The sequence below is a fragment of the Boleophthalmus pectinirostris genome, unplaced genomic scaffold (assembly GCF_026225935.1).
Source record: "Boleophthalmus pectinirostris isolate CB_2022bp ecotype Guang Dong unplaced genomic scaffold, ASM2622593v1 HiC_scaffold_18, whole genome shotgun sequence".
Classification (NCBI taxonomy): Eukaryota; Metazoa; Chordata; class Actinopteri; order Gobiiformes; family Gobiidae; genus Boleophthalmus; species Boleophthalmus pectinirostris.
The window spans coordinates 21,791,941-21,809,427 of NW_026571133.1; the positions used below are offsets into that span (position 1 = coordinate 21,791,941).

General features: G+C 36.5%; 1 protein-coding gene across 1 annotated transcript; it reads left to right on the top strand.

Annotated features, from left to right (window-relative positions):
- Positions 1-6: 6 nt before the first annotated feature.
- Positions 7-15,835, top strand: ptprr (protein tyrosine phosphatase receptor type R). Its single transcript, XM_020926390.2, has 16 exons — positions 7-146; positions 1,308-1,597; positions 6,409-6,522; positions 6,608-6,757; positions 7,476-7,583; positions 8,163-8,285; positions 8,381-8,499; positions 8,567-8,689; positions 10,131-10,320; positions 10,760-10,844; positions 11,383-11,462; positions 11,952-12,089; positions 12,176-12,286; positions 12,755-12,912; positions 13,410-13,523; positions 13,718-15,835. The coding sequence occupies exons 1-16, from the start codon at positions 101-103 to the stop codon at positions 13,809-13,811; spliced, it is 2,043 nt and encodes a 680-aa protein (XP_020782049.1). The 5' UTR covers positions 7-100; the 3' UTR covers positions 13,812-15,835.
- The last annotated feature ends 1,652 nt before the right edge of the window (positions 15,836-17,487 follow it).

Here is a 17,487-nt window from a genome sequence, read left to right on the forward strand (position 1 = left end):
TGCCATATGGCCCTCTGCTTATGTTACCGCCAATAAGCTGAAAAGTTTTTTTTTTTTTTTCGTCTATCCTTGTAAACAGGACAAACCATAAGACGTAGCCATGTTTCTTTGGCTGTCTCTGGTTTGGGCACAGATGCTGATCTCAGGTAAGATATATTTTGCTATTTTGTACAAAATATGTGTCAGGCCTGCAGCTTTTTGTATTATCTTGTTGGTGATCAAACTAATCCAAGATAACCAATGACCATAATGTCATGTCCTAGGTTCTATAAGACCTTTATTTATTTATTTATTTTTTTAGATTCCAGCTGTGTGTGTGCTTAAAATAGACCACTGGGTCTGACTGGCCATTGATGATTGATTTCTGCATCATGATATTTTCCCCCTGCCAAAACAGTTCAGTCAGTCACCACTAGATTAGTTTAATCAGTTTTGCTATTACACATGCTTTCATTTTCTAAATAATATGTGTTCGTTTTCAGACAAAAATCCTAATTCCATCAGAAACTATGCATAAACCTACACTATTAGGTCTTTGAGCTGTCAAATTGTATTTTATCTCACCATTTACAAACCCTGACTCTAGCACAGTTTACACTGAGAAAATACTGGAAAGGCGGCGTCCAATCAGAGCTGCAGCCATGCTGTTCATGACAACGGGACGCTGTCACTAGGGAGAACAAACGCCAAGGAGACTGATGCTGTGTCAGCCCCAGAGCCATACTAAACATACACTATGAGCCGTGTTGTACCACTGCAGGCCTCAGCTCAGCATAGAAGTCACCTGTGAACTAAGTGAAATAAGTAAATTGTGGGGTTATGCAATTAATCAAATCTGAATCAATTACAGGTTGAGATATAGTCATTTCTAAGTAAGATGTTTCGGACCTTAATTTCCACATCTCTGTCATTTATATTTTCTCTGCCTTATGAATGAATTATGTTTATTATGACAGTTGGATGATTTGAGCTTTAGTGCAGTGTGCTCTTCACACCCTACTGTTCTGATTTGTTGGACATATTACTGTTATAGGCTTTTTTATGCTCCTGTGGTGCATGAGATTCCAAAAGCAGATTTTCTTTCTCTTCATAAACTATGCTTTACAAAGCTCTCTTTTTCATTCATGATTTTGGAACTAAATATTTGCAAAATATTTGATTAGCCTAAATACAGTGATGGACTATTTGAAAAAAATTTGTTTTTTATATATCATTTTAACTTTTACTTTTACAGTCTTTAAGATTATTTATAAACTTTTCTGTTTATTTGTTTGCTATTATTTCTTTTGTTTTTTTCTCTTTTAAAGAATCCTCTTCTGGTGATCAGGAGTTGCGCCTCTTTCCTCTTCCAAAACTCTTACACCCACACCTGCATCCTCACGCACACCTGCATCCTCACTACAATGTGGACAAGAACCAAGACCAAACCCAACAGCGCCACCATGAGGCCAGGGTAGCTAAGGGACGACCAGAGGCCTTTTTGAAGTCCAGGTTTCGTCCGGAGCATGGACAGTGGGGTGTAAACCTGCTGGCCCGACCACACCATGATGTAGTTCCAGAGCATATTGAGGTGTCTGCACAACACTTGGTCACTGTGGTGAGTAACATGATTAGTGTAAATATAACTCAATTAGAATAACTTGAATACATGGCGTGTGTAACGAAGCAAAGGTTGGATTTTTAATTACTTTGTATTTTTCATTATTTCAATTTACTAAGGTGGTAGCTGTTTCCATCTTTTTTGTCTCATGCATTCCTTATTGAGCCACCTTGTACCCCCCTAACTCGGGCAAATAATTTTTATTATAGTTGTATTTCTTCATAATGATATAGAGTGTGGGATCGTGTCACACATTGTGGAATTTCCATTTAATCTAATGTGAAACGTGAGATGCTAAATACTACTGCTACTGCTAATACTGCTTAAAACTACTTTGTTCATTTAATCATGCAAAATGTTGGTTTTTTTTTTAAACTTTACTTTGAGTTAATCCTTGTTTAGAACTACTCAAGTCATTCTATTGCGGTAGTTTAGTTTTAGTTTGAAAACCACTGCCCACCAAGGTTTTCATTACCAGACATTATCATTGGTGAGAACATTTCCTTTATTCATTAACAGCATTCACAGTAATTTAGGAAAAGGAACAAATATTACTGGATGTTACTCTGTGCTGCATTTTAAATGATAATGGTTATGTATGATCATTTGCTATTTTTTGCTGAAATCTCATTTGATCTCATTTTGATGCAGACCAATGCTGTAATTTACCATGTGATAAAGGAGGGTTACACAGTCCTTCACAAAGGCAGCTAAAGTGGAGGTCAAATTAAATGGACAGTGAGTGATAGACTAGGTGTTTTTGGTTCATCTGCTGTTTCAGAGGAGAGAGACTCTGCTCTTAGTTGCTATGGTTACGCTAATAATCAGTGTGCGAGAGACCCACTTGCCTCAACAATAGGGTTTAGACAAACAGCATTGACCTTCACAATGACTTTGGGCTACATTTGAGAGGACGGATGTAGGCAATACAACACAGTTAACTATAATTGAAATGCAGATAAGGCAATTGTAAAGACATTTATAGCTTCTGATGAATAATCTTGGTGTCATTGTAGGTAGCTTTAAAACAGTTATAGTAGTTTTGTCAATTTGTGTTCTGTATCTAAAGATAGACCTGTTACCATTTGGAAACTTGATATATTGCAAAAAAATATAAAGAAAAACTATTATATTGAAACTACTCAGTTCTACTTAAATATGCAGGATAATACTAGTGAATCATTATTTAAGTATACAGTATTATTTAAAGGTCTGACCTGCAACAAATGAATCGCAGAATGAAGAAATAATTGGCCTTAGTCACTTACGCAACCCTCTATCTGTCAAATCTTGTTGTATTACAAAAAAGTACACTTGACAAATATTGAGCCCCAAAATATATTGTTTCAACTTTCATATTGAAAGATAAGTTGATGGTAATTCTCGTGACAGACCGATTTAAGGATGTGTAACAAAGGCTCGTCTAGACTCATCTCTTGTTTTGGGTGAATAATGGATGGCGCTGTTAGCAGTTGCCTGTCTCACGGTGCCAGCCACATCACAGATGCATTGTGGGAGTGAGGACAATCTGCTTAAACCTTGTGCAATAACTGAAATTCACAGGATGCTTTTTCTATGTTGTATTATTTCCTTTTGTTTGCATGTGTATATTTTCCTGTGCCTGGTTTAATTACTGTGTTTATGAATGGGAAAAACAGTGAGGGGGATGCTCTCTTACACTTTCTTACATAACCCCAATTCATATTAGGGTTAAGTGAATTTCCTGTGCCTGATCACATGGACCCTCCCTTCATACTCACAGCTTATCACAATTATGAGCAAGTCACTGAGGAATAGGTGATATTGTGACAGTATTTACTTTAGTAAATTTTAGCATTTCTTATAGGTTCATTGGTGGGAAAATTCAAATCTTGGCCTAAGCATTATTCATTTGCTGATTATCTGCATAGTATGTCCAAATGCTTTCAATTCCAATCTATAGGTAATTGCAGTGTTATTACTAAATGCCTTTGGTGCTTTTTGTTTTCATTTTAATTGTGTATTATTCAACGTAGGCTATATTCATCATGAGATATACACAGCAGGTCTTTCTCTTCTTTTATTCTTTTCTCTCAAAGAAACCACACAAGCGTTAACAATGCAAACCTTATGTCAACCCGCATCATTTTTGTGTCTCACTCAGTGCTGCACGTGCGACTCACGTTTTTCCTGTCGGCAAAATAACATGCATGAACACAAGGCATGCATGTTATTACTAATATTCATATTCCGTGGTCAGTGATGTTGTTAGATTAGCAACAGTGTAGTGTTGCCCAGAGTACTGAAAATCAGTTACTAATTTATACTCAAACTTGTATCGAAACTAGATTCTGATTTGAACAAGTATCTATCATTTTAAAAGGATACATTTACAGGACAAAAATCAACCTTTTCTGAACAGCTTTAGGATTATCTTGAGCTTTATCAGAACTAGTATAAAACCGTATATACCTGGACAATAGAGGGATTACACAGATATGAGAAAGATAAAAGATAATGTAAAAGAAAGTATTATTTAATGTTGAAAATGTTTAATCTACATTAAATCTGCTTCTTTTTTTTTTTTTTAGCATTAATAGCATTATTATTAGCAGCAATATTTAGCATTCATTATATATTTTAGATGGAAAGTGTACATATCTTCAAAACACCATTCACAATATTATTAATATTATGAAGGGTGATTGATTATTGATAATCTACTCACCTAATAGTTAATAGTAAACAAACTGACATCTCTGAAGACAATACTTGTGCCTCACTTTTGGATGCATTGACCTAGTCGACTCATCCAGGTTTAGTCCTTTTCTAGTCTGGGTTGAGTTTAAATTAAGTCTAGATTTTGGTGTGTGTGTTGAAGATTATTTTGTTTGTTAAATGTTGCTCCTCTTTTTATGGTTCTCTCTTTAACTGTATTTGATTGGTGCAAATCGGATTCCCCCTCCCTCCCACTACTGCCTTGAGGGCTATCAGCTAATTAGTGGTCATTACTGTGTGTGTGTGTGTGTCCAACAGAAATAGCACCTGATCCTGACAGAAAGCACTGCACCATAATGGTTTTACCTGGTTGGCGGCCAATCAGGTAGCAGGCTGAGATTTGTGCTGCTATAAGCCAATCACACATCACAGAGCAACTAGATCAGGAAATGGAGCAAAAAGCCCCTCCGCTCTGGCAGACAGGCAGTCCACTGTCTCTCTGCCTCTGACTGGGTTTAAGCCGACACAATCAACAATGTGTCCATGTTTACCAGGTAAGGGCATCTTATTTCTAGGTTATACAAGAAGGGACCAACTGCCTGCATCTTCCAGCTATTACAGGCTATTTTGTGCCACACTCTGTTTAAGATGCAGGTCTTTGATCACTAAATTGGGATTGAGTTGGAAAAACGTAATTGAAATAGATGAAGGTTGAAATTCATTGTTGTTTATCATTTGAGATTAAATGCTGCTAAACACTGTTGTTATAAAGGGTCATATTAATAATATAATATAAATGCCTCACATGAATTTGATAATTTCTCCATTTTCAACTTTGTACTGTTAAATGTGTAAATTTCCTTTTTGTTCCTTTATTTTGACTTGTAATTAATGCATTTCTACTTATGCCAAAATCTGTTATTATATTATACATTATTATATTATATATTATATTATATTTGGACCAGCCAAAACCAGATCCAAATGCATAATAGCATCGTGTGTGTGGTGGGTCTGTCTATCTGTAGTTATTGTTCCTCATATTGAATTAAGTGGCAACAGAACATGTTGTTTTAGCCATTAGCGATCAGCCGCCTACACGTGGGCAAACATGGATGAGTATAGGGGTTGTTTTGTTCCAGACAGATTTAATAGAAAAACAAACCATTTAAAGTCATTGGAGGGGTTCAATTATGGACAAAAAACAATGCCTGCATGTGTGTGTATTATGACTTGGTTTAAGGGATGAACTCTGACCTTTTGTATAACTATAAGTAATTCGCTGTTTTCTTTGTAGAACATAAGATGCTGCTGTAAATAATTACTTTTTAATGAAGATTCATCTCTAACTGTCAGTATTATGCAGGAGTCCTTTTGATAGAGACGTCTACAGCCAATAATCAAGCAGCAAAAGCATGTGGTTTGGAGCTGAGTTCTGACTTTGGAAGAAATGTTTACGGTTCTTCTGCCTTTATATGTTTAGGAAAATAATACTAAAAATAATTTTTACAAGTTAATGAAATAGTTAACAGACAGTCAAATCAAACTGAAAATTGTGATATAAAGAAAGAACTTGTGGTAAACATTTTATCCAGCTTTACCATTTTATGACCACCTCTTTGTAAATTCTGAGGGTGTGTGGGTTGATATGGATTTTCTTTGTAGTAGTAGCTCTTACAGGTGCCAAATATGAGTAGATAAAGCAGGCTGTAGATCTGAAGCAGAAGTGAAATAAAAGTAACAGCTCATCAGGAATAATCTGAGGCCTTGATGAGGATGATTCACTAGTGTGTTTCCAGGTGCAAAAAATATTAAATAACTAAACTAAACTAAAAATGTGTTTCATTTTGCATTCCATTTTGGTTGGGTTTATTGCACTGAAAAACCTTAAAAAAAAACATGCATCTTTATTCATAGTGAGCTAGGCAAAAATGTTAATCTTTGGCTATAATCTTCTACAGTATGGTATAAAATAAAACGTGTCTATTAATATGTGGAGAATAAATATCTGCACACAGTACAAGAAAGAATTGAACAGAATTATACGAAATGTATATAACTGTAAATAGTAGTAATCTTTTGGTGTAATGTTTTCTGTCTTCTCTTGGTAGTACTTGGCTGTGGACGTGCGGAGGCTGAACATCAGTCTTCTTCGCTGGTTTCGGGAAGGAGTTGCAGCTGCTTTGGGTGTTCCTGTCAGAGATGTACACATCAACCGCCTCAATGTAAGAAGCACAATGGTCTGGTTGTAATGTTTTATTGTTATGGTCTGACTCCTCTTTAATCAACTTAAGTGGGTGTAATTTACAGGAAGAGAAGAATGGCATCGAGCTTTTCGTCTCCTCTCATAGGCTGGGGATCTTGGAGCCCCGTCCAGCTGAAGAAGTCATCCAGTCACTGAACATCAGGGTTCTCCACCACCACCTGGGGCACTTTGGTATCACCGAGGTTTCTACAGAGGTGTGTGTGAGAATAGTGTGGCCGCCCAAACAGGAGCAGAGGATAGACAGAAGCTATTAGAGAGCAAAGTGCACTGTTAAAACTTTAATGGGAAGGTTAAAGATACATCCATCAGCCCGAGGAAGCACACAGACGCTTTACACATTTGGATAAATTAAATTACTTCCACTTCCTCACACGATAAATGTTACAGTTTCTCCTGTAATAAAGTTATAGTTACAAATCACAAACTCTTAAAGTGTCAGTAAAGATGTACTGAGGAGACCCTACGCACACCACACAATAACTCATCACTTTTAATATTTCATTTTTAAGTCTTCAAACTTTACACATAATATTGTGTCTGCGCAAAGACCCAAGGTGATGCAGACAACCAGGCTGATTAAAAAGTATAAATTTGCAACTTCTGATCTGCACAATTTTGTGTGCAGTTTGTATGTATTTACTTGTAAGTGTTTACTTTTTCATTCTTAAAGGTAATTTAATTGTTTAAAAAATATTATGGAAAATCCTTGTTCATGTATCTCTATGTAGTTTGATTATTGTAATTTTCTTTTGTTATCTGTTACAGCATAAAATAAGGTTAATACAAAAAGTAATAGTAGTTTTTCCTTTACTCTATCCCCTATTTCAATGCCAGTGCCAAATGAGTATTTTTTTTTACATTTGAACAATATATTTTTATGGAGTTTAACAGGTTGTCTCTCTCTGTTTGCAGAAAAACGTTCTCCAGGGCCAGCAGAGGGATCCCGTGTGGAGCAGAGACGGCTTCTATGCAGTCTTTCTCTTCTTCACCATCTTTGTTATTGTCATCACATGCTTAATGGTACTACTCACTTTTATCACATCGTACACAAGAATGTAAATTTTCTATTATATATTTGGTCTAATTTGTATTTGGTTTAATTTGGTATAAAGGATGTCAGCATTTGCCCTTTTGACATTATTTGCCACCTGGCTAAACCTTTTCACCTCACCTGCCCTGATTGGCTAAGACCCTGAGAGGTCATTAGAGTATTTGCATCTTTGGTCAATGGCCAGTGTGTCTCAACACACAGTTTAGTCTTTCTTCACTATTTATCATTCATGATGATTTATTTACTTTAGTTTAACGGAGGAAATCACTAAAACTATGAAGATTACAGTGCAGAATATAGTGTATTTAAACCTACAAACGCATGTTAAATATTTCATAATTTTGTCCACTAGAGGGAGCACGTGTACTTAAAAAAAAAACAACACATTTTTGGTCTAGAGTGACTTCTACCGGCATAATGGATGTTGTCAACATAATACAGATTAACTTAAACTCAATTGTAACTGCTTATTAATTACAGTTGGCCACATCCAAAATTAGCACTGTTGTTAGCCTAAAAGTTTTTCATTGTGTGTTTTGGGAATTTAGGTTTTATACCGACTCAAAGAGAAAGTCCAAATTTCTCAAAGACAGGTGAAAGCTCCCCCTGACTACAGGCCAAAAGTCTGTGATCCCACAGGCTCATCTCAGAGCCCAACCAACGTCACCAAGGTCAGTTTTGACACCACAATCAGTTTATATTCTTATTTATGTAGGCTACTTCAAACCGCACAGCGCTTCATTCTATAATTCCTGTGAACATGTAGGCTGTGACTGCCAGAAGCATGGTCCAGGCTGAGCTACCTCCTTCTATAGCCACGCCCATTCCCCAGCAGCAGCCAATCACAGCTTGTCGTCTTGTGCCTCCTGTCATTCCTATACCAAGGTAATCGAACCTAGATTAATAATCACAATATAACCAATGAACAACTATTGATATTCTTCTTTTTTAGCCCCACACCTGCAGTAGTGAAAAGTTTGGACCCCACTCCCTTGAGCACCCCGGCATCTTCAAACGAGTTAAAGCCTTGTCCCTCCCCTTTCAGAATGAAACCTGCTGCAGGACTTCAAGAGAGGTCAGTTTTCATAAAAAAAAAAAAAAAAAAAAACAGACAAAAGACAAAGTTACTGTTTGAAAAAATAGAATTTACATTCATTAATCTACCATAACCAAGTGTGATTTAGGGAGAAACACATTATTTCTGAGAAAATTGCGCGAATTGTTTTACTTATTATGTAAGTATGCACACAAAGTGTTTGTTTACGTCTTGTTTGCTCCGCACTTGCAGTGTGAGGAATACTGTAGACCTTAGTGACAATGAGAAAGGCTTTGAGCAGAGGTATGCAAGATATCAACACTTTGACTTTACATGGAGGAAGTCGAGTACAGAACAGTGTGTGTTATGATGAATCTTAAACCATCGATCAAAGCTGCTGCATGTGTCCTTGGGTCAATGTTTATACAGTATATGAACAGAGACACACTTCCTCAGGTCAGTGTCTGGAAATATAAGAACGAAAATGTTCCCAAGATAAGTACTGCTGCTGCTGCACTTCAAGGACCTCTTCCATGTTTATGAATTTTGGAGCCAGCTTCCTTCAATTCATAGTAACTACAAATCACAACTATAAGATGTTTAGAGAGCAGCATCAGTTCATAGGATGAATGTTTCCTTAAGTCTAATTTGACCACCTATAATTTAAGGTCATTTTTGGAATTACCTATATAGGACTTGGCTCAGTGACCCAGTCACCTGCATTTCCTAGGATTTGTTGGAAACATAAATTAATCAATAATGTTGATTTATCCTGAGCACATTAATTTATAAATTTCTGCACAATACCTGAGTGGTTATTATTATTTTCTAAAGTAGACGTAACAAAAGGCTCAAGTCAGAATACTTATCCATGGTTCATTTCCCTTTAAAGGGGTTTCGTAACATAAAATAACATCTGTCTCCAAGTTCAGAGAGCTCAGGTTTTTATCAGAGGCCTCTAACTCTTCCGCTAACTCTAGATTCAGCCAATTTCTCCAGGTTACATCAGCATTAATCTAGAGGCCAATGTGTCTTAAAGTTAGAAAAGGAAGGAAGATTTCAGGCTCGATGTGAGAACAGGATGTTTTTCAGGGCGTCTGTGTGTGTGCGTGTGCTCTGTCCACTCTGGATGGCAGCCAATCAGCAATTAGATATTTAGGAAAAGCATCATCCTACGGAGGAAACCAGTGGACACGTACAAGACAAAAGCACACTCCACACACCACATTTACACACCTCTGCTTGTCCTCTTTTTGCTTCTTTATGCCCCACAACAACAAGGATTTTTTAGGGTGTAAAATAATATTGCTTTTTATAATTTTGGTCCATGGCAGGGCTCTGTAGACAAACTCCATGAAGTAGAGTTGAGTATTTTTGACAAATTTGAGTTTATTTTTGGGTTGACTGATTTTAATATATATTTGTAAATAGCTTGAAATGTTACATCAGAAATTCCTCATCCTACATTTTCCCATTTCAGGCGTGGTTCCAATGTGTCTTTAGTGTTGGATATGTCAGCTCTGGGTGCAGTTGAGCCCCTAAATGTTACCGTGGTGACACCCCGGGAGGCTGCATCAAAAGAGTACCTACTGTCGGCTGGTCGTCCACTGACACGCCAAGAGCTTCGCGAAATCATCAATAACACACACAAGCTACACGCTGAATTTGCTGTAAGTTCATTTATATACGGTACATACAAAGTACACTCTGTAACTTTTCTGTGGTATTAACTATCTTGCATTCATTCTATTATAGATATTTTAATTCCTTAAAAAGAACTGAAAATAAATAAATAATTCTTACTGTGAGCAGGGTCATGTCACCACTCTCCACAGATCTAACCTGTAAGAGGGTCTGGTGGCATCTTCTGCTTGGCTCCATGGAGATAGAAACTTTTAATGCCATTTTGTGGAAAATTCTAGGCAAAGCATTAGCTTCTCCATGGTGATTAACAGATGGCAGACCCTGCCCCCTAGTCCTCTCATTTATCTGCAAAGCAGTAAGGCAAAGCTAAAATATAGCTCATTTGAACATCTCTTAACCTTTGGTATATTTGAGCTGCTTGGCTTTTATATGATATTTTAAATTTTATTTTATTTTGCTTTTCAGGAAATTCCGATGAACTTTATAGATCCTAAAGAACTAGATATTCCAAACAATGGGACAAAAAACAGATACAAGACCATCCTACCAAGTGAGTAATTTTGCTTCATACTGTAGAATTGGACAGGGTATGTACAAGTGGAGAGTTGGCTCTTGAAAACTCAATTTGTACAGAAAATACTCTATTATACCTGTACAGTTACAGTACGTGTGAATAGGTTAGTATTTGACAGTACTATACTACTATACTACTATACTATACTAGTACTACATAATAGATATTATGTAACACTAAGAGTTGGAGATTGTTGAATCCTTCTGTTTTGAAGTGTGGGCGGTATTATCCAACTTTTGAGATGGGGCGTGGAGCGCTTCCTTCCTTCCGCCCAATCAGGATCCTCGGAATGCTCTCCTACAGCTGCTGTCAATCAAAATCCATCGTGTGTGCTCTAAATCAAGCATATATAGGTTGAAAATGTTACAAAAGATGAAAAAAAAAAAAACAATATATACATGAAACACCAGTGCACTGTAATAGTGTAAATTAAATAAATTTTCTTCATCCTCATTTTAATCTCAAACATAACGTTTTCTCACAACTTTTTTATGTATTCCCTTTATATGTTCAGATCCTCATTCTAGAGTTATTTTGAAGTCCAAAAATTGCAATGACTTGCTGGGGTCCTACATCAATGCTAACTACATACGGGTGAGTACATTTATCTTCTCCATCTAATGTAAAACTAATATATTAAACGTAAAACAAGCTGCTGTGTTGTCAGTTTCTCACTTCAGAAGTTATTAAGTCACTCAGTGAAAGTATTGTCCTGTAGAAGTTTGTCGGTCTCAGACTATACAATATAATAATACAATAGTCTTTCTTCCTGTCAGGAAGCTGCACTGAAGCAGTTCAGAGCTCTTATGGGCCTCAGACAAACCACAGTTTCTACCCAGAATCAAACCTGTTAATGTTTCCGTTATGACTTTAAATTAACATGTGTGTTCTATGGCCCAAAAGTGTCAAACTAAATCAGATTTTAATCAATTCATGTTTTTGTCTAATGTAAACTACTGTTATAATAGCTGTGTCCCAATTCGAGGGCTGCAGCCTTCAAAGGCCAGGTCCTTCGAAGGCTGCGAAGGCTGCAGCCCTTGAATTGGGATACAGCTAATGACATGTGTACTGTTTTAATTTCAGGGTTACCTTGGCAACGAGAGGGCATACATTGCAACACAGGGTCCAATGGTGAACACTGTGAATGACTTTTGGCAGATGGCCTGGCAGGAAGAGTCTCCTGTTATTGTCATGATCACCAAACTGAAAGAGAAAAACGAGGTATTATAACATTTCTTCTGTCCTTGTGTTAATCCTGAGCACAGTTATGTAACACTATATTATTGTGTTAAATCATATTTGTGCAGAAGTGTGTTCTGTACTGGCCTGAGAAGAGGGGCATCTATGGAAGGGTCGAGGTTTTGGTGAACAGCACCAGAGAGAGTGAACACTACACCACCCGCAGCCTCACACTGAAGGTTGTTGATTTCTGTTGTAAAAAAAAAAAAAAAAAAAAAAAAAGAGGTGTAGAGGCACTGAGATTGTTCTGTTTCCTTTAATGATGTTACAGCATGGATTCACAGCATCAGGCTGTCACAAGCAAAAAATATCAGAGAGTCTATAAGCGTGTAGTAGAGAGTTTCTGAGAGTCTAACCAAAGATTTAGTATTATCCATCTATAAATGCTAAAATCTTTAGCTGATTTATAGCAGAGTTTTACCCTGAGAATCTTTTGCAGCTTGTATGATAAATCAAAGTAGCAAGCACTATCAAAGGTTGCTGAGTGGAACATTTTGTACTTGTACTAACTGCAGCACACATTAAGTATGAAATTAATACAATGAGATTATTGTTCACAAGGCGCTGGCAGGTCACTGTATTTTTTTACCTGCTTCCAGTTAGAAAATGTATATAATCAAAAGTGCATCAAATTTGTTTGTGAACAGTGTGGAAACCAAACACGCATAGTTCAGCATTACTGGTACACCTCATGGCCGGACCACAAAACTCCAGACTCGGCGATGCCACTGTTGGAGCTCATGACAGATGTTGAGGCAGAGAGGAGGTCCGCTGCCTCCATGGGGCCAGTCATTGTCCACTGCAGGTAGAAACTGCACATATAAACTATACATACACAGTATGTCAGTAGTTGTATGAACTTAAAGGGCCCATATTACACTATTTTCTGATCTATGTTATAATGTTTCATCCTCAAAAACATACCTGAGTTTTGTTTCATTCACACATGCTTAACACAAAAATTCTGCATATTTAGGCTGTGTTCTTCTCTCAGACTGTTCTACCTTGTGGTGTGGTAATAGTGCACTACTATGTTTTTAAACTCCATACACCTTCACTAGAATCGGGTGATTTCTGCCCATATCTACTTAACTAAAGGTTAAAGGTAGCTGTAACTTGAAAACTATCACTACATGACATCACAAGGTGGAGTATTTTGATCTTACTCAAACATGTGTGAATGAAACAAAACACAAATCCAGGTATGTTTTTGGTAAGGTAACAGCATTATAACATGTCTTAAAGCCCAGAAGAAGCCATTTTGTGAAATATAGGATGTTTAATTGTTTTTCTTTCTTGCAGTGCTGGTCTTGGTCGGACGGGCTGCTTCATTGCTACAACAATAGGCTGTAGACAGTTACAGTTGGAGGGTGTCGTTGATGTGTTGAGCATCACCTGCCAGCTCAGAGCAGACAGGTAACCTACTGCAAATAAATAATAATACACTTGTAGACAGGGCAGTAGATAGTTCCAGACCCCAGGGTCTTAGGTGCCCAGAATAGGATTCTCTTCATATCAATTTATATTAGAAAATTTTTGTTGACGAGCCAGCTTGTAGATATAATGTCATTTATTTATGTTATGGTTTAAACTTGTTATTGTCTTTACAGGGGAGGGATGATTCAGACAGGAGAGCAGTACGAGTTTGTCCATCACGCCTTAAGCTTGTTTGAAGCCCAACTCTCCACTGAAACTGGACCCTGAAATGTAGATCCACACTGGACTTTACCAGGAGGTGTTTTTCTGTGTTTATAAAGGAAGTAATGGCAGATATGTGGATGTAATATGGGACTAAGGACGGGTGGGTGATCCACAGTGGAGTGAGCTGGACCAACATTTTGGCAAAGCTTTAAAAGAGAGACATCAATATGAAATGTTTTTTTCTGTTTTTGCTCTCTATGAAGTAATACAGCAAAATGAGAGGCTGTGGGTGTTTTGTTATAATGTTAACTCAATGGTGGTTCAATATTCACTAACAATATTGTCTGTCTCTGTCTCATAGGATATAGGGTATTGTTGCCTCAAGGATAACCATTAGACTGTTAGTATAGATTTTTAACTAGTCTCCCCTACCCTTTTAGGACTACATCAGATTTTCAATATTGTCTGTACAAAAATCATAAAAATGTCCCAATTAGTACTCCTATTGTAAATAAGGACTTATGGGTACTTCAATGTTATGTTCTGAGACTATTCTTTACATTGATCTGCATTACAGAGCTGTTTACAGGTATTTCAAAAAATGTTGATTGTTCTCTATAAGCTATGTGACACAAAATACTGGTACTAGTACTAAGCTGCATCCTCTCAGGTTTACTACCTCAACAGAGGGCAGCAGAAATCCTATTGATTTGAGTCAACAAGATGTCCCAGCATCAAAAGAGCCATAAAGTGATTTTTAGATCACCAATGTTGAACCATTGCTTATTTGTTTTCTGTATAATATAAATGGACTGAGGTTAGAGTACTTCTATCTCATGATTACAGTGGTTGTTCAAATATCTTATATATAGAGCAATAGGTTTGATTAAGAGGGTTTGTGTTTTGTGGTTGCAATCACATTCCACAAAGCAAATATTTTTAACTGAAAAAGCAGCCTTAGAAATGGTAAAATGGTGCTTAAAAGAGCACTTTGATAAAGTCAGTTGCAGTTGCCTATGACAAGATAAAGTAATGGATAGTAGTCCTTTTCGGCAGATGTGTTTCTATTTCTGTTGCATTGACAATTGTTTATTATATTGCTTCATACCAAAAATGTTAAATGATTTCTGTCACAATGGTGGTGAAGTGGTACATTGTATGTTTTAGTGAGTAAAAATCTTATTTTTATACAGTTTTTGTAACATATATAAAAATTTATTTTAGCACCTTTGCACCACTTGAAATGGTCAAAATAGAGGAATGTTCACATTGAGATACTAAATATAAAAACTCAATCTGCTTTAAAGTAACAAAATTGCAAACCATTATCTAGAGCCATATTCTTGTTTAGAAAATTGGAAAATGGTCAATTTGGCATTGTGTAAAGTAGATAATCAAGTGAATATTTTTATAGTAAAAAGAATCTTTTTTGGACTGAACTTTCAATATAACGCCAGTGTTGAAGAACATCACCGGTATAAAACAAAACCATGGAGTCAAAATTGGAGTCAGAACATTGCCTTGGACTATTTTTCCTACTGGGTAGACTTGGTCATGTGACTCTAAGGTCATCAACATGTGCAGGTTTATTTCTGAAAACCTGTATAAGTTGACAGTAGTTTAAAATGCTCCATTTCATAAAATACTGTTCTTTCATATGAGGACAGACAGTGAAGCCACCTTCATGCCCTCAGCAGCTGCGAGGATCACAACACACTGCCTCTGACGTAGAATTGTGAATTTACAGTAGCTCGTGGTTCACACTGTATTTAATCACTGTTTGACTGTTGAAAGAGTTTAAAGGGATGCGCTAACTTTTTTTGATATGTCAGTAAACACAGTGAAATTAATTTAGCTTAAATGCTACTATGAATAATAATACCTTTGAATGACATACATTCAAAGTTACATGTCAAATCTGGGCATCCCTTTAAACTTCTTTAATTTGGGCATTAGCTCAGTCAGGGTACGCCTAAAGCCAGTGTACTCTGTGGTTTCAATGTACTCAGATGAATGTTGTTATTGTTCAAGCTGTAACTTGTGTATCTTCATTTACGCGAACTACCTGTAATATAAAATAAAACAACGGGAGCTCTGAATTGTTTTCCATTCATTTCTGCACTAAACTATGATACAAGGTTCCATACAAGTGTTTGTGAGTGAGAAATGAGAGAGGATGAAGGAAAAGGGCATGTACTGAAAACTAAAAGAAACTGGCATAAAATATCAAATTGTTCCTGGAACTATAGATAAGATGTTGAGTTACTGTAACACATAGATATAACACATACATAGTGTCACAGCATCCCAACAGAAATGTAAAAGATTCTCAATGCAAGATTGTTGTGTATAGTTAAAATGTTCTCTTATTGTTCACTAACTTAAGTTAAACATGCACAGTACCTTGCTTGGGGGAAAGACTCATGACTCTTGACACGACTTCAGATGGAAATGACTTATGTGCCTGGTCAAGCAGAAGTATACAGCAAGGCCAAAAATTAATGTTAATGCATCTGATATAAAAATGTATTCAACAGATAGCATATGTACTCTAGTTTATGAAACTGTTTACCTTTTTTCTGTACCATTTTTGGTTCTAAAGTTACATACATTTTAAACAGACCATGTATGCAACATGGAACAAAAATTATTTCCCAAATTTTAAAGACCTGCAAATCATGTAAATAAATGGATGTATTTCATCATATCTTGTGTTATTCGATCTTTGAACTGTTGATGAAGGTACATGATTTATTTATTTTTTTTATGTATTTAAAATGATAAAAAATTGCTTGGAAGGACTGACATATTTTATAGAAATAGTTACCTTTCATTTTGAAATAATATTAAAGAAAAAAAAAGCTGACAAATTATGCAGTCATGCACCTTCTACTTGCTTGCACAATTTTCTCTCTGTTACTTTTCCCTCCGTTACCATGACCTTTCTTAATAAAAAATCTCATTAGGTTTTTCAACCTAATCTTGTACCATATGGTAGAAAACTATATGAAGCAAATATTCAAACCAGTTTGTTAAGGATATGTAAGTGACAACCGGTAGTTATCGCTGTTTGTATTTATTGCCCAAAAAGTATTGCATATTTCATTCCCTCCGTTACCGACATGAGTTTTTAAAATTTTTTGTCAACAACTTGAAAGAATATCACAGGGTTAACTTTACCCTGTTGGAGTGTTAACTCTTTCCTACATTCTGATACCTTACTTATTTCAATAGTCCCTCTAGTTTCTGAATAAGAGCTATTTGAATGTAAAAAATCTGCCCCTGTTTCCCTCCGTTACCTCTTGACCGGACCCTTATATATATTGCAATCAATTAAATTAACAATACCAATGTTTCAGATTCTCTTGATTTAGATCTCCGGGCTCTGAGAAGTTTACCCTCTGAACTAATGTGACACAGTGGGGGGTAGATACTACACATATACCAATTTGGTGAACCTTCAGTTTGAGTTTACTTTTCATCTCAGAATATATCATCCGAACACCCATGTTGAACAATATGTCCTTGAATTTTCCACCATAACATTCTTGTTGCTTCTATATGGCATTAAACTGCCCTGGTTGTTGCAAATAGGTGGGCTAGACATCTATTTATAGATCTGGTCCAATGTGGGTACTCATTCCTTTACTCTGACTCACAAAACTGTTGGTTTGATTGAGGAAGTCTGTTAGAGACTCCCAGCTTTGACACTAAAGAGCCTGACCAATAAGCAGAAAGA

What these genes read in the sequence shown, in the direction of transcription:
- ptprr (XM_020926390.2), top strand. Translation starts at nt 101, where the DNA reads ATGTTTCTTTGGCTGTCTCTGGTTTGGGCACAGATGCTGATCTCAG. An exon ending in AGCTACACGCTGAATTTGCT is followed by an intron (nt 10,321 to 10,759) that starts GTAAGTTCATTT and finishes TTTGCTTTTCAG; the next exon opens with GAAATTCCGATGAACTTTAT. An exon ending in AACTGAAAGAGAAAAACGAG is followed by an intron (nt 12,090 to 12,175) that starts GTATTATAACAT and finishes ATATTTGTGCAG; the next exon opens with AAGTGTGTTCTGTACTGGCC.